General features: G+C 39.2%; 1 protein-coding gene across 9 annotated transcripts in view; it reads right to left on the bottom strand.

The window, feature by feature from the left end:
- Window positions 1–27857, bottom strand: part of NFYC (nuclear transcription factor Y subunit gamma) — a 66995-nt gene that overhangs the window by 20643 nt on the left and 18495 nt on the right. For 3 of the 9 annotated variants that reach the window (XM_090269198.1, XM_090269205.1, XM_090269203.1), the window contains exons 2-4: window positions 8546–8658; window positions 1833–1904; window positions 335–448 (exon numbers count right to left, since the gene is read on the bottom strand). In XM_090269198.1, coding sequence (XP_090125324.1) covers window positions 335–448; window positions 1833–1904; window positions 8546–8650 — 291 coding nt within the window. In that variant the 5' untranslated portion in view covers window positions 8651–8658. Of the gene's footprint in view, window positions 1–334; window positions 449–1832; window positions 1905–8545; window positions 8659–12565; window positions 12633–22196; window positions 22220–24658; window positions 24741–26503; window positions 26570–26628; window positions 26751–27857 lie in introns of those variants that run through there. The other 6 variants (XM_090269206.1, XM_090269207.1, XM_090269199.1 and 3 more) reach the window with 6 other exon arrangements.

The raw sequence follows: 27857 nt of genomic DNA, 5'->3' as shown, positions 1-27857 counted from the left end.
AAGAGTCTCAGTCAAGGCACATGGCTGGGTTGTGGGCCAGGGCCCTGGACGCAGCCAGTGATGTTTCTCTCCTTGTCTTTCTCCCTCCCTTCCCCTCTAAGAATAAATAAACAAAATCTTAAAAAATAAAATAAAATAAAATAAAATTCTGGGTGGGGAAATACGATCATGGCTATAAGGTATGCCTGCCTCCCAACAGCAGTGGTAGGTACCGATTACACACATCAGCTTGACAGAGGCCTAAGGCAGAACAATCTTTGGTCCAAAGCCACGCAAGAGAAGCCGGCAAAGGCAGGTGCTTCCCGGTTTTCCCAATGTAGGTCCACAAAGTTACCTGCAGAGTCCGGCGCTTGTTATCCTCTGTGTGGATCCAGGCTCGAAGAGTCAACTCTGTGATAAAAATCTGGGCTGCCTTGGCAAAGAGCACAGGGGCTTCCGCACTGATCATCTGCAACAGATGGAGGCCATCCCTGTCAATCACCAGCAAGTCATTCAAACCAGTTAGTTTGTCCCTTACCTCATGTCCTGTCACAGGACTATGGGGCAAGGGCTGGAAAATGAAAGGTAGTAGCCTCAAGAGATTCCAAGGTAAAATAAACCCGCAAGTAGGGATAAAGCAGGTAGAAAGGAAGAGGGGAAAGAATACTTATCTAGCACCTACCATACACTTTCTTACTATCATAATAGCCTTTTAGAGAAATTAGGGTTTAGGAGAGGTGAAGCATCATAATAACCTGCCCAGCGCTTTAAAGACAGTAAGTGTTATCACCCAAGGAAAGAAAATGTGGGGGAAAATAATGAGTTCAAGAGTCGGTGGATTTGTGTACAATCTCAGGCTTCCCACCCTTTTGGGTACTGAAAAGGAGGATAACCTTCCAGTGCTGTTGTGGGGATCAAATGAGAAATACTATGTGCAGAAACACCCAGCACAGGGCGTGGCACATAGTAGTGCTCAAGTAATGTAATCAACTCCTGGTCGAAAAAGGTTCTGAACCCTTGGTGAGGCGGTCTGTCCACGACAGAGCCACGGAAGAGCTCTGGGCTAAGAAAGCAGGGGATAAGCATCAGGATCTTGGTTCTCCTATTCTGGGCAAGTCACTTTTAACCTTTTTGTCTATTTCCATAGATATAAAATGAAACCATTCTTTTTATTTTTACTCCAGGTTTATCTTTGTATTTTTTAAGAGTTCACAATATGCCTTAATTCTTCAATTTATAAACATTTTATTTGTCCTTCAAATCTCACAGGGTTGCTATGAGGAGGAAGTAAGCTAGTAGAAGGGAAAATTGCTGTGACCAGTTAGCTCTGTATACAAATACAAGCGACTATTAATTAAGTGGTAAGCAAAAAGAGTTGCTCTTTTTCCAAGACAGTTGTACTAGGTGGTGGACTCCAAGGAATACAGTAACAGCCACATCCAAATAAACACTCTCACAAGTATTTCTTGTGTAAAACAACTTACAGATGCAATATCATTATCAAACATTTCTAAGAGCTCAGCTCAACAGATTAGAGATTGTAGTAGGATGCTCAGAAGATGGCACTGTCCTGTTGATTTGATGCTACATGTTTACACTGCACACTGAAAAGAACCGGGTGTTTCAAAAAGCACTCAGCATCTTTTCAACATCTGATTTTCAGGGAAGCATCATATAATAATTAAAATTGTTCATTTTCAGCTCACTTAATTTTATGAACCAGATAAAAAAGCAACAAACAAGAAAGGTATTTTCATGTTTGTAATTAAACTTTGAGCTCTAGGGAAATGAGCAATAACCTACCCATCATTTTAGCTTCAACATAAATAAAATAAAAATAAATGTGAATTCACCTTCACATCTTCATCCAGTTTCATAATCTTCTTAATACGAGCCAGTGGGAGTTCCTGTACTCGGAAATCTTTCTGAAATGAGTAACAAAAGGTCCATAAATGGTGGGGACAATCTACAGGGAAAAGCAAGTATCATGAAGCACACTGATTGGCTTAGTCCCTCCTTTCAGAAAACATGGCAGAAGAGGTACTGATGAAATGAAGAGAATACAAGCTCCAGAGCAAAATTCTTCTTAACCCCTGCAAAGCTTTAAACAATTAAAGGGTTTCAGGATAAACTTATGATAGCTTATAACAGTGCCCTCACGAGAAGTAGCCCCACACCATATCAAATTCTTTGGCAGAACAATATAGAGGTGCATTATGAGTGTCGTTTTCTTCCCAAAAAAGTTTACCAGTATGTAATATAAAAATTAAAATGAGATTTTGCAGGGGCATTCATTCCTCTAAGTGGTCAGTTCTTTCTTCTATTCAGGGACACAAGGGCAAGTGCCAGCAGCACCTGGTCACAGTGATCCACAGTTCTCTTCAGCCAGTGTGACACTGGCTATTTCTAACCTTTGCACTAACCTGACACCAAAACTTGGGCAGGAGCTCCTTTCTCATCACAGCAGCAAAGGGCTTGTGTCCAAAATTGGCTTTGGGGGTGGAGATCAGGTAGAAGAGTACAGAAGAAGGGTGAGGGTGGATTTATCAGCTGGCTTTTTAGAATAGCACTGGCACATTTTTTTTCCCTTAACAAACAAGACTGGGCTGGGGGAAAACCACACCAACTTTACTGTGGATAGAATTTAGGAAAGGGCTTTTTAATCAGCACTACTCAATTATTTGCAATTGAACCTTTGTTTTATTTTGATACTACTAGTATTTCAACACAAGCCCAATGATGGATGCAATTCTAGAAATAAAAATCAATTCTGGGTTTCAGAACTGCAATGAAGAGAAAGGTGCAAAGGCAGAGATTAGCTAAAATCAGCAAAATCCCTGCTGGGACTAGGTATCAAATGATTGATTCTATAAGTGGTCTGAAATGTAACTCATCAAACCCAATATTCTCACCTGGGAATCTGCATCATCACATTATGGAAAGGGCAGTTATTATTTGAGATCTGGTATAACTAACATATAAAAATGAACTTCCTTTTCCAAGACCAGCAGAATACTTCAACTGTATATCAAAGGAGAGGGTATTTTGGAAAAAGATACACAGCCTTCCCAGAATCTATTTTATGATTACAGAAGGAAGAGCAACTATTAGGATAAAGTACACACACCAAGATCCCTAACTTCCCCATGCAAACCTAACAAGCTGCTTGGCTACTGGCTCCCGCTCACTTCTACCAACTTCCAACACCAATTTTTCATCTTTTCCTTCTCCAAATTAGGTGTCAACATTTTCCATGAAGCTTCTACTAAAACTAACCCTGAAGTGGCAGAGGTTTAGAAGTCCAGTTTATTAAAATTTCACCAAAAGGAGAGAGCAGGACACATTCTATTATTTTTTTCCTCTTTCATTTATTCATTCATGTAACTCAACTAATATACCTACTACTATGTGAAAGATACAAGTCTATTCTTACCTTTGAAGAGCCTATTGTTTGTCATAGACTGTCACATAAAAAATTATAATCCCCTATCCTATACTAGAAAGGGGGTGTGAAATCCCACAGGGACAAGGAAATAACCAGCTGACAATGTGGGTTTGGAGTGAGAAGGAGGAGTTGGCAAATGTACCACAGAGGGGCTGATATCTGAACTGTGTCTAAGGGATGCTACAAATCTGCTTGTTGAAAAAGTATGAGAATATTATTCAGACAGAGGAAACAGTATGCATAGAAGCACAGAGACACAGAAAACATGGCCTATTTAAATTTTAGATATATGACCTTAGTACAGAGGGGACAACAGGAAAGAAAATGCTGGATTGAGGCCAGACTCTAAAGGAATTAAAAAGCAAAATAAAACATTTAACTACAGTCAATCACTGGTCTTTCTTCTTGTGTGGCACATCACAGAAAATGCTGGGGATGGTCATTCCTCTGGAAGGCCTCCCAGCATGATATGCACAGCACAAGGTTATGACCGTAAGAGTTAGCTCTCTTGCAAGTGTGCTGTCATTTGTCTTGCATATTGAATATAATTTCCACAAGATTGTTCCAAGATTACTTAACCAAAGCCAAAAGCTGATAAAAAGACCTTCTTCCCCAACTTGAAAAAGTAAAACACCACTTCTAGAATTTCTACTAGTCTTTAATTAAAAGGAACAAGAAGAGGTCAAGGATAAAGAGATTATCTCATTCCCACCCTGGAGAGGTATAAAATGAGGCAGACATTTACAAAAAGCTCAGGTCTAAGCCACACACCAACCCTTTCTTCCAAACCAAGCTCAAGGGGCAGTGTATGAAAAGTGGATCTTCAGGGGGGTGGGGTGTATGTGTTGTGTGTGTGTGTGTCTGGTGTGTGTGTGTGGTGCATGTGTTGTGTGTTTCATTATTAATGACAAGAGCCCAGTTTACGATAAGCTTATTGGAGAGGGGAGCCCCTTTACTATCAGTAGATTGAAGTCCACTAAACTAGCTTTCAATTCAATGTTCCCTTCATCACTGGCAACCATGCAACGGATGTGGACAACATTTAACTTCTGATGCTGATCCATGTGGAAGAACTGAGACACATTGACTTTCTTTCTATTCTTGGTAGTGTTATCAGTGAGGTAGAAGGGCAGATACTCTCTCAGAACATGTCTGTGCTCCTGACCACTACCAAAGAACATTAAAAATGCTGCCACCTGAAACTGCTGAGTTTCAAAAAGTCTGAATTCACTCAACGAGAGTTCAGAGCCAAAGAAAAGTCAATGGGTCTCAGGCTGCACTAAAGAACGCTCAGTTTCAAATAATGATAAGAAATCTGTTCCAGGTCTACCCAGTCAGGCACTCCAGCAAGGACAAGATTCAAATTCTCTCAAAGGCAGGGATTCTCAACCTTGGCTGCATGTCCGAATCATCTGGGGAGCTTTTGATAAACAAGATGCCAGTGCTCTACACCAGACTAACTGAGTCAGGAATTCCTGGTATCACAGTTTTTGAAAACTCTCCTGGTGACTATGAGCGTTAAGGGCCACTGCTGCTTTTTAAAGCCTTGCTACTCAAAGTGAGGTCCTCAGACCAACAATGGCTTTGTCTGGGAACTCAGAAGAAATGCAGAATCTCAGGCTCTGTTCCAAACCTATTAAATCAAAATCTATTATTTTTTAACAAGATCTTCATGTGGTTCAGTAGACAATGAGGTTTGAGAAGCACTGCTCTACAGGAAGGGCTCAAACACAGGACCTGTTTTATAATAATCCATGGACCTTCAACTCCAGCTTCTTTTTCCTTTTTTTAAAAAAGATCTTATTTATTTATTTTTAGAGAGAGGGGAAGGGAGGGAGAAAGGGAGGGAGAAAAACATCAATGTGTGGTCACCTCTCACACGCCCCCAACTGGGGACCTGGCCCGCAACCCAGGCATGTGCCCTGACTGGGAATAGAACCAGCAATCCTTTGGTTTGCAGGCTGGTGGTCAATCCACCGAGCCACAACAACCAGGGTCCAAGTTCTTGTTTAAGTGTTTTCAGCTAACTGAAAGCTGAATGGGATGTAGGGAATAAGTTAAGGGAAGATTAGATTTTTCAAGATTCAACATTGTTGCCTCCCCACTTACCTCACAAAAGACAAACTTAGCTTTTTCTTGCCCACTTTCAAAGAGGTCTAGAGGGGTAAAATTCAATGCCAAAAAGTCTGCCAATTATTGTTTCCAGAGCTCTCCCGAACAGGAAGACAGTATTTTAAACAATCACCCTAGTGTACAATCATTTTGGTATGATTTTAACCAACTTCAATTCCAGCTGAACACCACCTGGATTCATGCACAATTACAGAATCAGAAGAGCATGATGGCCACGCTGGGATGAAAGATAAATTGCTTTTGCAGAACTCAGACCAAAATGACTAGGTCCAGTATTTCCAATACATCATGCAATATATATCACCCAGCAATCTTCAATTACTTGTTTTTAGAACAATCTTCGTCCCAGTCTTAGAGACCATAACATCTTGTGAATATTCTTATATGTTTCATTCATGTTTGGATAGTTTAAACATGCATTTAAAAAAAATCTGTTAAGACATGCAATGTCAACCTAAGAGGCTCTGACATATCTGAGGAAGTCTGGTTATAAGTGCTGTTGAGTTCTGGAAAGGCACAGCCTAACGACTAAAATATCTGACAACATTACACAGGCAGAGGTGCAGTCAGAGAAGCAGATGCCTTCGTGTGCCATAGGGAGAGGCAGATGAATGGATAAATGAAATGTAGCATATACTCATATAAATGGAATATTCAGACAAAAGAAGGAACAAAGTCCAGTCACATGCTAGAACATGGATGAACTTTGAGAACATTACGCTAGGTGAAATAGTTAAGCCATTGATAAAAAGACAATACTGTATGATTCTACATATATGAGGTACTTAAGACTGGTAAAATTCATAAAGTAGAATAGTGGTTACCAGGGGCTGGGAAGAGGAGGAAAGGATGGTCGTTGTTTAATGGGTACAGCATTTCAGTTCTGCAAGATGAAAAAGTCTTGGGGACACAGTCCACAGCAATGTGAAAATATTTAACACTACCGAACTATACTTTTTTAAATAGTAAATTTTATGTGTTTTTACTACAATTAAAAAAAAAAAACCAAAGCCTGACAAAATACAAAAAAGTTAAGTGCTGAGCTTAGACCTCCAGAGTTTCTCTGGCCACTTCCCTGAGTTTGGATTTCTGGTTCTGTGCTCAGCTGGAGCGCAGACTTGCTATCCTGGCCTGAGCCCACCACATCTGAGCAGGGCATTAGCTTTATACCAGGCTGACCCTGGCACTAAAACCCGATAAGCTTAAACCATGGAATTATCCCCTTAAAATAGGAACAGAAGACTCCACTAATGATTTTATAATTTCATTTTTTCCTCTCTTCTTTTATATCTGAGACAGTGACAGTACCGATAAACCACCACCTTTAGACGGCAGAAACAAAACGATGACTTTTCAGTGGAAATCGCACATGGGAACATAGGCCACTCTGAGATCAAAGGCCAGGCCAAGTTCAACTGAAAATCTCCCATATAAACAAACATGACCCACAGGTACATCCACAATATGAATTAGCTTTTCTACCCTTGAAGTCAGTGGACATTAACCACAAGAAGAAATTATTTTGTTTATTTTATTCATTCATTATTTGTTTACAGCCTGTCTCCCTCACCAGAATATATGTTCTGTGAATGCAATGATCTTGTCTGTCTGGTTCACTACTGGATCCACAGAATCTAGCTTAGCCATAGTAGATGTATGATAAGTATTTGTTGAGTGAACTAATAAACTGGCCTTGTATGTCAGAGGTTAAAAGCCAATAACTCTAAGAAATTACACTAGATCTACATTAGGAAGGAATCCAGTGTCTGCTCTGCCAGGATGCTAATACCTTCAGGGCAGGAATGACACATCTAACACAGAGAGCTCCTTCAGAATTTGCTGAAATGACACCAAATGGAACATTTTTCGTTAAGGACATGATACGATACTCTCAAAATATTCCATTTCTAACCTGTCTTACCATCTGCTATCACTGTTATACCTCTTAATCCTACCGCATCCCTACTACCCACATAGTGACCTCCAGCCACCCTGAACTTCTTGCTGTTCCTCTGAACATAAGGCCCTCCTTTACGAATGCCGGTTCTCTCTGCTGAAGACATACTCTCCCATCCTTTCCAGCTGGTGAATGCATACTAATATAACATGACCCAAGAAAATGTCCCCTTTAATTAAAGCTCTCCTAACTCAATCAGGGAGAAACAAGCCCTACGTCGTCTGCTCCCAAAGCACTTTGACTTCCACTGCTTCAGACTCATCACTGTGCCTGACGCAGTATTTAATACTTACTGAACAAATGACTCTAGTTATAACTACTGGACTGTTAGCCCCCCAAATATCAGGGTTATATTTGACCCTTTTAAGTCAGCAGTTTTCAACAGGGGATGATATTAGCCCCCAAGAGGCATGTGCCAACATCTGGAGACATTTTTGGTTGTCACAACTGTCAGGAAGTAAGGAGAGTGCTACTGGCACCTAGTGAGCAGAGGCCAAGGATGCTACTCCACATCCGACAATGCACAGGACCACCTCTCAGAACAAAGAATTATTCTGGCCCAAGCCGTCAATAATGCTGCTGAGAAACCCTAATCTAAGTGTATCTTTTAAAACCTAGAAAGAGTGACTGCTTAGAATAGATTTATTGTTGACAAAATTGCCCAACAGTTTTCACCAAGTTCTAGAAATCTGGCAGGGCCTCTAAATTGGGCCTAAGAAATTAGCTGAAGCTACTGAAGAAAAAAGTGAGAGCTCTGCTGTTCTGCATTCTTTGAAAGATATGTCACACATTAAGCTACCTCCAAGTCAAAGCATCTACATGCCTAAGGGAAGACACTGAGATATAAAAAACATCCTTTTATCAATAATTACCTCACCTAAGATAAGTTATATTTTCATTTCCCTACCCTAAGGTTAGGAATAAATTATGCCTTTGTAACTGTGCTTGAGAGTAAACATGTTTTAGTCTAAGTTTTAGTTACTCATCTCATAGCTCTTTACATTCTTCGAAAGTTTCTCATTCTTTCTTACCACTGTTAAATTCCGGATTTCTTCCATGACACGAGGCCAGAAGGACTGGAGGCTCTGCTGGGCATCACTGCTGCCAGTACCACCAAACCCTCCTTCTGTGGACATTCTGACAACTGAAAACAAACACATACATGATACACATTAGAAATAATAATAATAAAGTCAGACTTTCTCTCCAGGTTATTTCTATCTTTCCTTGTAGATGGTTCACTACTCCATTGAACTTTTCAACAATGGGGTATTAAATTTAGGATAGAAAGGAGAGGGTCAGAACCTACATTCAATCAAGTGCTTTGTGATGGGGAAAGGAAAATCAGTTAAGATCCCCACATCAGCTATAACGTAGATAGTATTATAATGTCTTAAAAGACTTACAGGGGGAAAAAGTAAAACTCCAGATGGCTTAAATGCTTATCTGGCAAATATTTAAACGCAAGAAACAGTTTAATCAAACACAAAGAACTAGAAACTTAGGGATGTACTAAGACTTTCTATTCTGGGAAATTATTTGGAAAGGTTTAACAATGCCACTGACAGGATGCTGGCAGAGAACTATGTAAGTCATTAAGAACTAATTCTGAAGGGCTGAAAGAAAAGCACCAAAGCAGGTGTCATATGACCAAGCGTGTTACTTTCCAGGCTCCATGTGGATGCATGCTAGTATAGAGGCTGATAAATCTAAGTTTAAACTGTGAGGATATTTGGTTCACTCTTAAATGTTTGCCTGGGGATTGTCCTAGAGGTCTCTGATTTTTTCTTTTTCTTTTTCCTTCTAAGGGAAATGATGAAAGGAAAAAGAAATAGAAGGAAAACATGAGTACAATCTTCAAAGCAGATATGACATTAGTGGGTGATGATGTAATGGGAAAAGGTTTGGAGCCAATTTCTAGTGCTGGAGGCCTACAGGAAGCTCTATACATCAACGGGAACTCTAAGTACTAGGAAGTAATATGATCTTGGAGTTTCTGGAGGGAATTAAAGTGAAGTGTTGAATCACAGTTGGAAATGACTAGATAAAATCCTGAGTCCTAAATAACTATGGTTCACAACTCAGCTCCCATTACATTTTCACTTATGCACGAAATCTATACATTATTTTCTTAGATATACTGAGAACAAAGACATCAAAGTAATCTAGAAAAACTTAATTATTTATTTTTATTAATTGATTCTTACAAGGTACTCATGACAATGAAGAGAGATATGCTTTAACCTTTTATAAATTGGGGCAAATAAAAATATCTTTCTAGAAATGAAAATAATTATTGAAAAACTTAAAATAAGAACCTTTTATTGTATGATCTATGGACAGGCCTGATCTTAGCAAAATCTGCCAGACAAACTGCTACAGGCAAAGAAGAAATATGCACAATTACCAGTGTGATATCCTGTATACTTGCTAATGATGAGTGGGTTTAATTTGAGTATAAACATCTGTTAGATTTAGAAAATTGGTAACAACTTTTGGTTGTCCTCTGATCTCTTCCCACAACCATTACAAAGGTGAACAATTCAAGAAACACTTTTAAAACCGTCTGTGCACAGTCTGTTTTTAAATTTCACATCGCCCCAACTAAGAATGTCTTGGCGCAATCAGTTCCCAAACATATGGGCAGTCAATACAAGCAGATCATGAATGAATGTCTGGCTGGCTCAGAGCACACACTGTTGAAAGTGTGGGCGGGCGGTGGTGGGCGGGGGGCAGAGGGGGGGTTAGGTACAAAACAGAAGTTAAATATTTCTGGAACTCAAAAATTAATTAAAGGTCAAGTATTTTTTAACTTGAGAGGCCTATCAGAATTAGATAATCACAAATGGATAAAGGCAAAAAATGCATCAATAAAAACTTCCTTTATAGTTTACTGCATCGTAGAAGATTAGGAGTGAGAAAAAGACATTAAGAGCTACATAGGTCCATCCCTCTAGAAGATGCTTATGGCTCTACTTCAACCTTTGCCCAACCGCCTCACAATCCCACCCTTCAGCTTAAATATGAGCCCTTCCCTCCCCAGTTCTGGGAAACTGGCTTACTGGTAAGGCATTCTGTTCCATCTTTGGACAGTTCTTACTGTTCTTTAGATTAAGTTGAATTTACAAAGTTCCATTTGAGCTTTGGATTTAGAATTATAGCTTTTATGATTTTTCCATCCAGAAGTCTCTTTCTAAAGATTCCTTACTTCAAAAATAATCACATCAGAGACAGAAGATCCTATCACGAGGAAAAGGACAAAAAGGTTTGGAGCATGTTTTCTACCATCTTTGCACAGAGATGATTAGTAGCTAATTTTTTCAATACCTTTTGGAAGAACACAAATTACTACTATAAATTTCTTTAAAAAGTATTTTATTCAAAAGGCTTTCCTTAGAGTAGATCCAGTCTTTACATGGGGCTTTAAAAATCAGACGAAATCTCATGAAACAGATTTTATGAAAACAAATTGATGTCCTCAACATTTTCTGACCAAGGCATAACTTAATATTAAAATCATAAAACCTAATCATAAACACAAACAACTTTTGCTCACCTAACATCCCAACAAGTTAAAAAAATATAGCCCTGGCTGGTGTGGCTCGACGGACTGAGTGTCGGCCTGTGAGCCAAAAGGTCATCAGTTGGATTCCCGTTCAGGACACATGTCTGGGTTGTGGGCCAGGTCCCCATTTGAGGGCATGTGAGAGGCGACTGATGTACATCTTGCACACTGATGTTTTTCTCCCTCTCTTTCTCCCTTCCCTCCTTTCTCTCCAAAATAAATATAAGTAAAATCTTTAAAAGTTATTAAAAATATAAAGCAACCTTAATCTCACTACTTATTTTAGTAATTAATATATTAATTGTAACAAAACTGATTTTGGCACAGAAGTAGCCTACTTATAACATCTATAGCCCATGGAAAATATGCTAGGTTCATCTTCTACGAGGATGAGAGAAGGTATGTATTTAAAAGTAAGAGACTTATATTCCATGATCCTTTTCATTTTATTTTAAATTGCTATCTCTATCATGGGTTGAAGCTATTTATATACAGATGACAAGGACAAAACTGCCTTAAGACCAAGCTACATTTGCTTAGATCACTCTTATGAAAAATGCAGGATAGAATTTCCCAGATTTAATTAATTATTGATACTAAATTTAACATTCATGTTCATTAATTACTTTATAAAATCTTGAATAGGATTCCCTGACTTAAGGATCAGATGAAATATTGAATGGTTGTTGCTAGCAGCAATCACAACTCCCAATATCTATTAATTTATTTGCTTTTTAAAACAGTTTGCTTTCCAAAGCTGGAAAAGGAAGAATCAAAGTCCATCATGAAAAGGCTATTGCTCCAAAGTTAATTTAAACTCAACTGCCATCTCGCCAGAAGCCTTTTCTAAATATCCCCATCTGGAAGGGATCATTCCTTCTTGTGAACCTGGAGTTCTGGATATGTATCTCTTTCTGCTCTCATCACATTACCTTGTATGGTCATTATTTACATGTATGTCTTATCATATTTCCCTTTCAGGTTTATAAGCTCCTTGTGGCTAGGACCTGAATATGATTTATTTCTAGGTTCCTCGCAACATCTAGCATGCAGTCCGATAAGTAATTACTCCTGAATAAAAGGGCAAGAGAGTTGCTGGGTATTATAGCCTTTCTGAGAAAAAGAGGCCTCTTAGAAAGCTTGCCCTGAAATAGACTTAATGGGATTGCTCGAACAACCAAAGAAGTGGTCATCTTGTACAAACTATTCTGGGAAGCTCAGAATAAATGAGGTTCTCTCTGGGCCTTACAGTAAGGACTACAATCAGAAATCCACATGATTGGAGGGATGGGCAAACGCACACAAACACATACACACAAGGTCCTGAACACAGCAGGCAGCCTGGAAGACAGGAAACATGGGTGCACACAATTCCCAAATGTGTAAATCTTTCAAAAGTCAGAACCTTCTCAGAAAGAAGACCAGGACAGATTAGCAGTTTGAAAAATTTATGACAGTAGGTAAGTAGGAGGAGGAGCGCAAATACCTCTGTTGGGTCATCCATTAGCAAGAAGAGAAGGAGAAAACCATGGAGGAAGTAAGTTGGTTCAATCAGATCACTCAAGGGTGGCCAATCTAGCTGTCAATCTAATAGTCAGTTAAGTCTTTAACATTCTTGAAGAAAGAAAAGAAAGACCTAAGCAGTTTTCAAAACATTCCAGAAGCAGAGTGCTCCTCTTTTAATATTCTTTTGGAAATCTTTCAAACTCTTACTTTTGACCAGGTACGTGCTTGCCAAATCCTCCCTTAGTGATGCCTGGATATAAAAAGAATGTATCAAAATCATAAAATACAGAGAGAAATATAAGGTTTTACTGCACTATTCCCCAATTTCTAAAACTCTGTACTTTTATATTTTTGCCCTCCTATTTCTTGGCACGTACTTCATTCTCCCTATGAAGCTCCTTTATAATATGCCTAATCCCACAATACAGCTCTCTGAACTAACTAAAACCAAATTAGATGTTTTGGGGTGCTAATACTTTAAAATCCTAATATCACAACTATTCACGTAAAAACAAAAAATTTAAAAAAAAACCAGACCACGGAAAGTTCCCCTAAAATGAAGCCCAATCCTTGACAAATGCTGCTTCTATTAAAGTACCAGAGCTGACTCATCCCTGGCAGTCAAGATTTACCTAAAAAAATAATGCACTCAGTGTCAAACGCAAGCAAATATCTCTTAGCCCAGTTTTGAATGAAAAACAAATCTAAACATTGGTACCATCTTCCCACTTAGTGCCTCCCCAGTCCAACCTGCAGCCCTTGGCCTGCGGTGAGTGTCTGCAATCACCCTTTGTCGCCAGCTTCACACACACCAAGTAGCTCCCTGTGCTCAAAGCATGTATCTTCTTCACGCCCTCTTTGACTTACATTTTGATATTTTCCTCTGTCATTAGAAGACAAGATCTTTATTTTAAAGCTCAATCAGCAGCACTATCACATGCATTTTATGTTCGAGGACTGCTTCAGGTATAATTGAAGTTTTCTTTATTTGAATTAGCTAGAACTGTTGGGATGTTATATTTCACATGGTGAGTGACAGTTTAAGAGAAAGAAGGAATATTAATATGAGTAAATAGATGGATAAGACAAAAGGGGGTAGTACCAAAGTTATTTGTGCTTGCCATTTTAGATAGTGTTCCAAACTACAAAGAAAAATGAAAACTAAATTTGAGAACTGACATTTTCAAAATAAAACAATTCTACTCACAGAGAATTTGGTTTTCAGGTTTATACAGATGGACGTCACGACACATGCAATTATCAATCATGGCTAAAAAGCAGTTCAAGCCTTAAGGAGGCATATGCTCTCCACAATAAAACCAACCTCGAATTGACAACTTCAGAAAAAGAAAAGTAACACTGCTCTGGAAATCAAAAGACCTATGTTTGTGAATTGGCCTGCTGCCCACCACTGGTGGCCTTGGGCAGTCACACCACCAAGCCACTCCAGCACTGATGTACACTGAACACATATGCTAAGGGGCAGTCTGATAGGGAAGGCCCACGCTTCACTACTTGAGGGTGCAATAAGTGAATAATACAAGGGAAGGCAGGATGACTAGACAGAAAAGAGGGTTCAGCAGTCTTTATTTAAGCTCATCTAAGGTTTCTTCTTAAGCAAGAAAGCACTAAGCTTAGTGCCAGACACCTTACTTCTTAAGTTCCCTGACATAACTGGATACCAGAAGACAACCACTACTATAAGAATGAATAATGTAGCCTTACTGGAGACCCCTTTCCTGACTAATGGGAGTTTAGTGTTTGAGGGTGTGTCCATCTCTAGCTCCAAGAGGCCCAGTATGAAGCTTTTCAAACTGCCTACTGGAAAAAAAAAAAAAATGCTTCCCAAAGGACTGGAACTGACTGCTCTCCCCGAAGATCAGTACACAAGGACACATTTTTAAATTGGCAGCAGAAACACTTTTCCTTCAAAATCAAAAACATGTTTCTGTTTGCTATCTACAACATAATCTTTTAAACAGGGGCTAGATCATAATATAGTTATAAATGAAGGCACAGCAACCAGTATAAGCAATGAAACTGACAGGAAGGCATAAACAGAACATTTTAAAACCTGTTTCTGTGGAAAAGAAATTCTATCTAAACATCTTACCTCATACACTTTCTTTCTCATTTCATTAATATTCAACTTAAACCATCCCTGCATATATGACAGTAATAAAACACTATCAATATTTTGTATGATGGGAAAAAAGACCAAGTATTTTAGTGAAGTATTCTAAAACGAAGGTCCACAAGCAGGGACCTGCAGCCTCTTTTCGTAAATTAAGTTTTACTGAAGAAAGCAACACACGTTCCTTTGCATTGTCTATGGCCGCCTTCACACTACAATGGTAGAGTTTAAGTGTTACAACAGAAATCTTATGACCTGCAAGCTGAAAATATTATTTGGCCCTTTACCAAAAAAGGGTCAGATAACATTTAGAACCCAGTTCTAAAAAAGTTAAGTGTTTTATTTCATTGACTCCTTCCATGACAGAGGTAGTGTTATTCCCCATTTACTGATGGAAAAACTGAGTGGCAGAGGTTGAGAAGCGTGTCCTAAATGAGTTGTTTTATGGCTTGCTCACCTGTTCAGCCTCCGTTAGGAGTACACTACAAACCCCTCTGCCCTACAGAAATATCTGTCAATCTCTTTGACCCTCCAACTTAATAGGAGTAAATAAATTCTTGCAGAAAGAATGATGAGTAACTGGTTTTTCAAGCCCTGAGCCTGAAAGAATTCCAACATGAGCTGGAGACAGAAATAGTGCCTGCAGCCTGAGTCCAAGTGTACCCTAAAACAAAGAGCTATTCTGTTTACTGGATGGATCCCTTTGAAGATTCAGAAACCCTGAGAACAACCTCTTGTCCACCTTCTGGCAGGATCCTGTGTTTTGTATGTCAGGAGAGGTGAGAAGTGTGATTAGTGTGATCCTGAAAAATGTTTCAAAGATGCCAACTTAAGAGTTTTAAAGTTTACAAACTACTTGTCACATATATTATCCTCAATTGATCTTTACTCAGCTCAGTGATAAAGGTATCAATATTATTCCAACTTAACAGGTAAGAAAGCTGAGGACTGGGTATTCTGTTACTTGCTCACGGTCATAATACGTACTATAAACGGTGGAGTAGGAAATGCAAAAGCTCTAAAATTCTGTTCTTGATTTGGGATAGCTTGCTCATTCTCATTTTCTGCACTGTTTTAAGGTACAGGTCTATTCAAAGTGTTCAGAGAGATAAGCAATCTCAGCTTTCATCACTGACTTAAAAATCTTTACCTCAAGGAATAATTTTTATCCACTTGCTACCGGCTCCCAACATTTCTGTAGCAATCATACAAGATGTTAATGGCACTACTGTCTCCCATTATATAAGCGTCTTTCTTTTATTTTTCTGTTGTCTCTTTCCACGCTCTATCACTCTTTTTTCTTTTCTATTTTATCCTTTCCATTTGCAAGTCTCTAGGTCAGTCAGTAGCACCTCTGAATGCTCAGCTGCCAACAGTGGGGGGCAGTAAAGTACAGGGTAAATACATTAAAATAATGTACTCGACCTGAAGACCCTGTGAGGTGCTGCTGTAGGTGAGCAGAGGCTCCAAGAAGTTAAGTGACTTGCCCATGATCATAAACATATAGATTAGTAGGCAGAGAGCAAGGATTCCCCAGGTCCCGTACATATATGTTAGAAGGCGGTGAAAAATACCAAGCATCGTACACAAGCCAGATGGCATATCATCATCCCTGCCCAGAGAATTCTCAATTAAAAATCTGGATGGTGTTAAAGGAATGTCAAGATGAGCTTGGCTGTATTGATTTGGCTGTACTGATTCTGCTGATTCACAGACACATTGAATTCTGCCCTCTGCTTAGTGTCTTTTAACATTGATTTAAATGTTGAAAGAAAGAAAAAAGTGGGGAGGGGGAGGAGGAGAATGGGCAGGAGATGAAACAAATCTTCCAAGCCAACCAAAGACCAAATCTTCCATCTATGTATACAGCTGTCAGGACCTGAGAATATAAAGACCACTTCAAAGAGTGCAAAGCAACTGAGATGGTTACCCTAATCTCTTTCATTTGCACATGCTTTACACTTTGTAAAATAGGTTTCTTTACATTATCTCACTTGTTTTTTCACTGCAAAACAGCACAGGTACTGATATTCCCATTTGACAGATAAAGATACTTTACCCAGATAGTCTGAGGGACTTGTTTTCGGTCACAGGGCAAATATGTGCCAGAGCTGGAACTAAAACTCATATGCCCTGACTCTCAGTTCTGTGCTTTTTCACTGCATGTTCTCCTTTCTTAGAATTGATAATTCAGTAGAGGACTGAAAACTTAAGAACCTATAGGTCTTCTCAGCCTGGAACATAAATCCACCAAGCCTTTTCCCTTTAGTTTTCCTGACACTCCTCCTGGAAAAAGTACTCTACAATGTTAAGATGCCCGATTCTTAGACATTTCAAAGTAGAAGGCTTAAGGTTTCCAAGCATGTTAAAGCTTCAGTTGTCCACAAGAACTGGGACTTGGGGATATCTGGTCACCAAGCAAGAGTGGAGATAAGTTCTGGTAGATCAAGCTCAAAGCTTACTCTCTGGGGGCCTGGTGATGAAAAGTCAGCCACTCTATCTTTTTACTATAGTTCAGAGGAATAGCCTTAGCCCAGCCCCCTTATTGGAGATGGGTCCATAGCTGCACACTAATAGGAGGAATCATCTGGCTAAACTTATGCAGTCCTTCGAAATCATAGCTATTGCTACACTGTGAATAATTCCTGTGTTCTAACTACTTCCCTGGAGGTAAAGCAAGGAGTATAAATCACAGCTAAGAACTATAAAGCAACTGATTATTTAAGAACACCAAGAGTCATCTAAAAATACCAATCTCTGTGGTTAAAGGCAAGAACCCATATCTAGGAGGTGCCCAATACATACTACGAAGTGTGCATCTACAAACTATGGAGCACCATAGGACACCTAACACAACTCTAACCTCTTATCTATCTGGAAAAAGTCCTTCAGGTACTTATCTGACTGACCTTAGTGAATTTAGGACCAATGAAGACAATTTTCCAACGCACTGGTAGCGTTCATGCTTTGTTCTGAAAAGAAAGGTGGCTTAGTTCACCTACCTTGATAAAAACTTTAAAAAAATAAGTCAATTTGACTATATATTAGATCCTTTTATATGATCAACTTGATCAGTCATATAATGTAAGATTATATGCAAACTCTGAGAAAATTCTTTCTTTTTTAAAATAATGTGTGTCTTTTGAGGGGAGAGAAGCACAGGAAGAGGGGAGGTGGGAGGAGGAATCAGTCCCATAAGACAGACTCATATACAGTAACACAGTAAGGTGCAAAGAGCACAGGGCTTACGTCACTAGGTCCTGTCCCTTGCTTTCTTACCCACAAAATGGGTGAGGAATACTCTCCTACCTACCTTAGGTCAACACCAAGTGAGAGAATAAATATAAAATCACTCCATTAACTGTAAAGTGCTATGTTTCATATAAACATTACATACTATTACACTGCTTAACTACCTTCAAGGGTGGCTTCATGGGCATTTGCCCAGTTAATTACCAGAAGAGAAATAATCAGAGTTCGGGATATAAATAACCAGGTAAGATGGCTGGAAATTTACTACTATTTCTCTAGTGAAAAATTCCTTATTGCCTTTACTTTAGATTGAGGATAATTACAACATACCTAGTCTAGAAACTAATATACGTGCCTTGGAGTAGGAGTTCTGCTAAATTGTACAGATGTGGCTATCCCAATCCTGGTAATTTATTGTGTGTGCTGCTCATCACTGTATGATCATGTGACTATAAATCATTTGCTAAGCAATGTTGCCAAATTCCTACACATTTATGGTTGACTTTATATAGAATGCTGCCATTTGAGACTTCAAAAGCTAACACCAATAAGATTAAACACAATGCAATTCAGAAAAAATAAATAAAAAACACAACTCTAGTCTTTGCACTGGATGGAGATGTTTGTGTATACACTTAAAGCTTAAACAAGAAGCTTAAGGTTATAGATACACACACATATACGTCGTCGGCAGCCGTCCGTCTCGAGAGACGATGGTGTAGCTTCTTAAGTGTCTATCTGCACCGCCGAGAATGGCTGTGCAGTCCGACTCGGGAGTGACACGGCATCTGTCTCCTCCCATGTTGAATTGACATCTTGCGATGACGCTGGAGTGTCCTCTCCAGTGGAGCTGAAGCTACAGAGCCTGGGCAGGGTGATATGGAGGGTCTGCTGTTGCCCATGAAGCAGACCCCCCCTCTCTTCGCAGCTGAAGGGTCCAAGGGAAAGACGGAGTCGATACAGCTTGGCTTCAGGTGCGCCGCAGGAGTTGCCGGTGTTGACTACAACGTCAAACCGCCTTAGGGACTCCGGCTCCGGATTTTCTGTCGGGGTTTACTCCCTTAGCCTTTCCCCAGAAGAGGTATGCCGCAAGGCAGCGGAGGTTTTTTGGAGTCAGAGTTTTCCTTCTCTGATGTACCCTGACTGGAAGATCGAACCAGCGACACTTAGCTCGCAGGCCGACGCTCAATCCACTGAGCTAAACCAGCCAGGGCAACACACATATACATATACATGTATATAACTAATCTCAAGGAACTGTTGGATAACATTTCAAGGAAATATTATACTTGTACATTTTCAGAACAAGTGAAGGCCACCAGAGTCTAGGGCAGTATTTCTAATCTTTTACATATCAAGGCACATCGTCGTCGTCGGCAGCCGTCCATCTCGAGAGACGATGGTGTAGCTTCTTAAGAGTCTATCTGCACCGCCGAGAATGGTTGTGCAGTCCGACTCGGGAGTGACATGGTATCTGTCCCCTCCCGTGTTGAATCGACATCTTGCGATGACGCTGGAGTGTCCTCTCCAGTGAAGGCACATACTGAAAATGTTAATATTGGCTTTCTGAATATTTAACCTGTGGGCCGATACCGATGCCCTCACTGAGTGCCAGGCATGATGCTCTAAGCAGTCTGAGGAAAATGTGGGTTTTACTGAACAGTGATACCTTTATTTGGTTAGGTGTGCCCAAGGGGAAGTTACAGATATTCTTTGTTTTTAACTAACATTCAAAAAACAGGACCAAGTGACTTTTTAAAGAGTGAAGAATACTAATTCACATATGGGAACTACATGCTCAGGAAAGAGGGGTGAGCAATTAAAACACCTCACAGAACGCTGGCCTAGATGACTCTGTCATGCTCATTTCTAGAAATCTCAACTTCAGGATCTGGCCCTTTTTGTTTCCATCTTTAACATGAAGCTTTATTCTTCTGGTCCTTTTGTCCATTCTCTCCCTTGATTCTCTACCATCCATTCCCCAAGTTCAGCTATAATCTCCATGAGCTTAAATTTCAAATATAAATTCTGACACTTCTCCTAAGTTCCAGTCCTGCATGCTGACCATCTCCAACTGGGAAGCCACCCAGAACGCATACTCCATGTATCCAAAATCACAACTATCATATCTTCCTCCTTTTCCAAACCTTTTCCTTTTAACTTTTCTGTTTCTGTCTTCCAGTTATCCAGGCTTGAAGTCTCAGGGTCATCCTGGACTGTTTTTCAATTCTAATCAACTTCTAAATTTGGTAACAACAGTGTCCATCCCCTGATCTTCTTCATATTACCACCAACTTTATTCAGGCCTTCATCGCCGCCACATAATAATAAAAATAATGATGATAACAGCCAGTATTTATTTAGTACTTGCTGTGTGCCAGGTCCGATTTTAAGCTCCTCACATTACTTTTAACACTCATAACAATCCAATAAGGGTTGTAAACCTAGTATGTGAACTCACTGCATGTTCACTGTTTCCAGTGTCTTCTACTCAAATTCTATTCATTTCCAGATGATGATTAATAAATCTTATTTTTTTTAAAGATTTTATTCATTTATTTTTAGAGAGAGGGGAAGGGAGGGAGAAAGAGAGAGAGAAAAACACCAATGTGTGGTTGCTTCTCTTGCGCCCCAACCAGGGACCTGACCCACAACACAGGCACCTGCCATGACTGGGAACCAAACTGGCGACTCTTTGGTTCACAGGCTGGCACTCAATCCACTAAGCCACACTAGCCAGGGCACAATGATTAATAAATCTTATAAAAGCACAGCTCCGATAATGCCACATCAGCCTATAACCCCAAATCTTCAACAGTTCACCAATGTCAACAGAGACTGTTTGAATTTCCTAGCTAGGCAGTCAAAGCTCTCCAATATCTGACCCAAATTACATCTCCACATTTCTTTCTTTCGCTAGTCCTTCCTGTCAATTCATCTTAAACTCTAAACAGACTGGCCCATTTACTGCTCTCTTCAGCCCACACTGCACTTTTTGAACCATGACCTTGCTCCTCCTGTTCCACATGCCTGGAATGCCCTTATCCCTACTCCCTGAGTCCGACGCCCAGTTAAACTGCGCCCCCTTCATTGCTACCTATATGTAAAGGTGTACCCTCCTCTAAAGTCTGTGTCCTGTATTTGTACTTTCCACATCAGTTTTATATATTTGATATACAACATCTGTCTCCCCTACCAGATTGTTAGATCCTGAAGTAAAGTTTTACTTGTATATATTTTTAAAGTTTTCACATAAAAGATATGAATGCATGGTGAATTAGTGAAAGGAAGTGTAAAGCATCCAACTTCAGAATTTTCTTAAGATAAGAACTACATATCTTAGACAGATAAAGGAAAATTCATTTTATCTGGATATTTGCAGTCAAGTAGGTCTTCCCTTTAGTCTTCTATGTAACTGAAACTATGGAGACAGACCAAAATGATAGCATGTTCAAGAAAAAAGGAGAGTCAGGTGAATCAGCACTGCTGTTTGCTGCGGTTATTTTAGTCTCCATTCTTCTTTTGAACTAAGGAACACAAGGTCACAAGCTATGTTATGCCTCTTGAAGTTAAACATTTACTAGGTTTTTTTTTTTTCTTTAGTTCTGTCTTTACACTGGAATTTACCATCATTTCTTATCCTTCAACTGCCCTTTTTTATCGCAGGATGCAAAATTATAATTTAATTTATAGTAAACATTCTAAATAGAGAAAAACTCTTCATTGATTATTGAACAGTGGTGTCTGGCTTTGGGATGTGCCGAAAGGATAGACAGAAAAATAAGGCTGATAATACAAATAGGATCTGATCAAGTTTTAAAGAGCTGGGCACAATACCGAGGAGCAGAAAGAACAGATTAAAAAGAAAATTAAGTTTCTGGGAAATACAGAAAAGAGGTAGATACCATCCACTTGTGTATCGACTACAATTTTCAGTCACAGTATACCTCAGGACTAGATGTTACTAAGTTATACCACCTACGCTCTCATTCTCTCAATAAACTAACTTTGATCAAATATATGAAGTTGGTGTAAAGAAATCCAAATACAAAAAAAAAAAAATTTAATTTCAAGTATATTATGGTCTATCAGAGAATATACAAAATAAGAACAAAGATCAAATCCACACCACACAAACACACATGTGCAGATATACAATGCCACTCTGCTGGTGGTAAAGATTAAAGCTGGCATAGTTAAAATATTATTTGGGGAGTATACTCACAATGACTTCTATTTCAGACTTCTCAAATGCTTGAAACAATCCTGGGATCTTTGTTTATTAAATACAGGTTGGCTTAACAACTCACTTGAAGAACCAAGCCCAAACTTGTTTGGGAATTAGCTTGTTCTGAGGTGTGTTAACAAAAACAAAACAAAACAAAACTAACTAAGTGGCATGCAGGTGCTGCATTTGTATACCTCAGTTTACTTCCTTGTAAAGCGAAAAGTAACAGAGCTCTCTGGGACCCCTCAGCCAGGTGGGCACCATTAGCTTCCTAGCTGATTCTCAGCTTTCTGAATAAGCAACCAGCTGAGGCAAGAGATCTTCAGATCCCATAAGGGATGGAAAGTCTGCTGCCACAGCAACTTTCTAACCAACAGATTGTACATGGAGACTTCTGAACCTCTTTCATGGCCCACTTTCTCTTTGTTTCTTCTGTGTTCAATTGCAAACCTGTACATATGTACCAAAATGTAGAGAAATATGGAAAATAAAAAACAAAACAACCTAAAGGAGTATAAGCAACATGGAATGAACTGAGTAGGAGCTGAATCTTTGAACTTACACAGGCCACTCATTAAGAGGCTGAAAGACTGGGGCACCTAACCTCTCTGGGCCTCAACTTCCCCATTTTACAAGAAGCAAACTAGACTAGATCCCTAAGTGAGTTCCATGAGCCTAACAAGAACATACAAACTCCGTATGCATTTATTATCAAGGATAGAGATAGGCAAAATAACTTCATTCATGCTTTAAGAATGTTTTTGGGTAACAAGCCTCCACAAAAGTATGTAGCTTCATTAAAAGGAGACCTCATCTTTAGGATCAGAAAGCCAACATTAACCATGACTGCTGTTTTCAAATTTACACATCCCTGGAATTGGAATTTTATTTGGAGAGGCCAATGACAATTTTGCCAGGCTTTATTCTGTCTGAATACAATTCTTTCAATGTACAAAAAGAGGCAGATATCAATGCTGTCTGACCAGGCCTGAGAGAAGTGACTTAATAGGACAGGAAATAAAATAGATCATGAAATAGCCACATAAGTTCAAAGAGGAAAAGAAGTCCTAAAAATAGGTGACAGCAAGTACACAAAATGGGTGAAAACCAAAATCCCATAAATTTCCACCATTTATTTTGGAACTGTATCTCACAGTAGGTATCAACTGTGTGAAATTTACGCTAATGGTTATATTTTGATGAAAGACCAATTATTTTTTTAAAAAGTCTTCACCCCCAACATTTACTTGCTTGCTACTACTGAGCAAACTATAACTGCCTCCCAAGCTTGAAAACAGTCAGAGATCATATGACCACAAAGCAAACCAAAAAATGGCTACTGGTTACCCTTATAAATATTTGGTACATAAACTAAAAATGTAACCTCTGCTGGTAAAAATCTACAACTGTTATAACTTACCTGAACTATAATGCAAATCTCAGTATCATATTGAAACAGGGTTCCAATTTTTTATCTGAGAGGTTCCTAAATCTAATAAGGGTTTCCAAAAAATCAGCACTCTCCTATCATCTTATTCTGAGGACCCTAATTTTTTACAAAGGGGTTACAATTATTTCATAGGAATCATGGTAAGGGAAGATTTGACAGTCTCAATGTATGCATTACATAGAGCCATGTCAGCATAAACAGGAATATGCAGGTGAAGGCATGTGGAGTCAGTTTAAATGAGATGTGTCGAATTTAAACAAACTCCTTGGTAAACATGTTAAAATACTGGCATGCTTTTTTTCTTTAATGCCACACCTATCTTCATAAGCATTTAACCCCCCAATAGTTTGAATTAATAACAACTAATATTATGTTACAATTTGCAATTTCACAATTTGCAAAGCACTTTGACATACATGATCTCTTCCGAGACTCACCACTAAATAGGAAGGTGCTATTTTTAGGACCCATTTTTACATGTGAGGAAGCTGACACTAAATGGCTGACTTGCCCAAGCTCACAAGCTGGTGACAGCTGTTGGGGACCTGAACACAGTCTCTTGACTTTTAAATAGCCTGCTTTTGCTACTGCACCATGCTGCCTCAAATACTATAATCAGAGTAAATAACTGCCCAAATCTCAGACCCCATCTAAGCCTCCCCCACCCACACTGAGCCACCCTAGTCTAAGTTATAGTTAGCACTAGATCTTTGCTCCTTATGGAAGTAGAGCTTTCATTTCTCTGGGAAACACTTATCTGGTTAAAGTGCACATGAAGAGATCATATAAACACCATTTAACATACACTGAAAAATATCTTAGTCACCAGGGTTCTGCACGGGTATGCCTATGTGCATTTTCCAGGTAGTAGGTCAGATCTCAGAGTCCATGACCCTAAAAAGGTTAAGAATCAAGGCTAGAGACAGTGTCTAGATATCTCTTTAAGAAGCTAAATCCACAAAATTCTTAATATAAAGTTTTATCTAGGCTCATACTGTGCCCCACTTACCTTCTGCCTCCCCTGCTCCAGGCCTTCCCCCAGGACCAATAGGGCTCTTCAGTATTTGTTTTTTAAATTATATATAAAACCTAGAGCAACTGATAACACATAAATCAATAACTTATAAAAGATAGATTAAAATAATTATCCGTTAAAATGTAGTCCTTAATACGTATTCCTTCTCTTATGACAGAACTTCCCAGAATGACTGTTTTCTTACCATAAGTACGCCAATTCTCAAAAGAAGTTTCACAAACATTACTTTGAACTCCTGAAATACCATTCTTCAATAAGAACCCTCTAGATTACACAGAAGACAAGGTAGCATGCAAGGAATTCTGAATCTGTTAGGCAGTTCACTCAACTATCATACCAAAAGGATTTAGAATATTTTTGCTAGGGGGAGGGAATGGATAAGAGTGGGAGAGAATGAATATAGCCCTATTGTCTTACTGCTTGAAAACTCCTAATCTGAATGTATAACATATTCCTACTAACCACCCAACCAGGACATCAGAAGTACAGTCTCTTTTCATCTTAAATAGAGCTTTTCAGTCCAAATCTGTATAAACAAACTTTGTCCTTCAATCTTTCAACTCCTCGGCAGTTTTTCAAGGTCACTTTTACGAGCAACGACAGAAGCCTGCATCTAGCAACTTTGACTGCTATACCTCTCCAATTCTAAGAGTCCAAAATCTAAACCCCTATCGATCCTCTCAGGTAAATCCTTTACTCAAGGGGAAGTGAGGGAAAGGCAAATCAGCACCCTCCGAACTTCTCCTCTAAGGCCTGCTCCTACTCCCTACCCAGAGACTGAGTGCGGCTGGCTCACTGCTCCACACTGAGACTGCTGCAGAAATGTTCCAATGACCTTCATTCCATACTTGCAAATAAAAAAGAAAACAAAGAATTGCCTTTTAAAATTAAGTGCATTATAGCTCTTTAGTAAACGGGGTGGAAGATTTCACTATTCCCAAGAACTGGCTGGTTATTGATCAGCAACCTGCATTAGCTTCATGGCCACAAGAGGGGAAAAAATATATATATATATATATCAAGGGCAAAAGACAGGGTGTCTATACTCTTAACTTTCTTATTCACAAATTGCAGGTAAATCAGGACTTAAAATATTTCATACAGAAAATGAATAGCATTTTGCTCACAGCATTTTAAAGAGCCAAATAAACACCTAACAAAATATGTGGAAAAAGATTTGTTCTTGTCACTGCCAATACAGTGAGAAGTGTGTTTCTAATCAGCATTCTATACTAAAACGTGCACTTTAAAGCAAAGATTGTTACTTAATTAATTGATATTTATGAGATCCTAGAAGCAGACATATAAATAAGAAAGTTATGGGAGAATTTCACATTGGCATATGGGCCTTCACCATTAGAACGTGCATCAGTGTAAATCATATTTTAACACAATTTAGAACAGCAATAGTGTTGCTTCCACCTCTGAAAACACAGATGTCAACAAAGTGCATGAAAACAGAAAACGTCTTAGAACAACTCAGCTTATTCTGTAGGAAAGCTTCAGTGCACTTGAACAAAGGAAAATTATTTGGAAAACAGTTAAGTTTACCCAATGCAAAGAGAAAGTGCTTTGCTTCTGTGTGCCCCTGAAAAATGATTAGCCTTTCTTCATGTACCTGGATCTTGTCGCTCAACTAGGAAAAGAAATCCTACTTGAAGGACATGCAAAATCTAAACAGAGCAAGGTATTCTAGGTGCACCAAAAGGTATGCATGGAATGTAAAGTGGCCATTTTCTGAAACAGTGCAACTTGTCTACACTCTCTGAAGCTAAACAGTTTCTACCATTTTAACACAAAACAAAGAATTAAACTTACCGGGAACTGCATTAATTTTACATGTAGTTATTTATATCTCCTCGGACAGGGAGAATTTAAATCACTCCTATCCCTCCCCCCAAAAAAGGACGGAGGAAACAAAAGGCAGCAGGAGATGCAGAAACCTGAGTCTGGAATGTCCACTCCAGTGAAAACCCGAACAGCTGTCCCCCCACCCCCCAGCAAACTATTCGCCATTTTTCTTTGTCTTTCAGCTGACCCCTGCCTCAGTGAAAAACTCCGAGGCTCCAATGAAGCCCTGCAGCCTCCTTCCACTTTAACAGTCAAAGGCATTCAATCTAGCATGCTATTTGACACCAAACCCTGCCTCCAGAGTGGTCCCATTGGCTGAGCTGCTTTGTCGGCTAAGAACAGAAAGCCATGATTGGCTGTTCACGTCATCAGTTACCTCCTTTGTACACTTCCTGTTTTAAAGTTACCTTGAGAAGCAGAACAGGGGTCAGAGCCAGACTTCAAATTACAGGGAACTTAAGGCTTGGAAATGCCTGGCAAATGCACCCAGCAGATGCACTAGGGCTTCAAGGGCTTCCAAAACAGAGGGTACTGCAAATTTAGAATTGTTTTCAAAATCACACGAAAGGGTTGTTACAGTTCCCACCCAAAGGATTTCTTATTGGCTGTCACAGTTCCATTTAAAAAATTTAAGGTAATTTAACTGCTTCTGATTGGCCATCAAAGATGTCTGTAAGATATTGCTACAGTATCCTATGGCAGTAAACCAGAGAAGCAATGTGCACAAGGTCGGAAAGTTGTGACTTAACTATCTTCAGGTTTCTGCTGAGCATTAACAGAAGAAGAAAAAGAAAGCTGGGTGGGGTAACCCAAAAGCTCCAAAGAAAATACAGCTTCTTTAACAGTAATAGAGTGATAATCAATGGCCATACAATAGTTCACAGGATTTCTGAAGACATCTGTCATTATGCCCATGGCAATTTTAAAAGCACATATTCTACCAGGGCAAATCACTTTATTTTGAAACACAAAGTAATCTACATAGGAAAGTTCTGGGGTAATGTATGAAGTTAGTGACAGAAGCAGTGGCATTTCTAAAAAGTCTACCAGGTACCCAAGAGGGAAATATAGTGATAAAGGAGGAAAATGACAAAGAAGATAGAATGTCAGTGAATATATTATTTAAAGCAAACTATAATCTGATGGGTCAACTAATTTGTCTAGAGCAGTCACAAAATGCTGCTGATTAGCTTTTAATATTACAGAGGATAAATTTTTCTACTACATTTTCAAGAATAAAAGCAGCAGGACTGATCTCAGCCTGAGATATTGTAAATACAGGTATCACCTGCTTTTTAACAGTTCGCTTTATGCCACTTCA

Source organism: Furipterus horrens, unplaced genomic scaffold (genome assembly GCF_987537825.1).
Source record: "Furipterus horrens unplaced genomic scaffold, mFurHor1.1.pri manual_scaffold_3, whole genome shotgun sequence".
Lineage (NCBI taxonomy): Eukaryota > Metazoa > Chordata > Mammalia > Chiroptera > Furipteridae > Furipterus > Furipterus horrens.
This window is presented reverse-complemented; position numbering and strand designations above follow the sequence as displayed.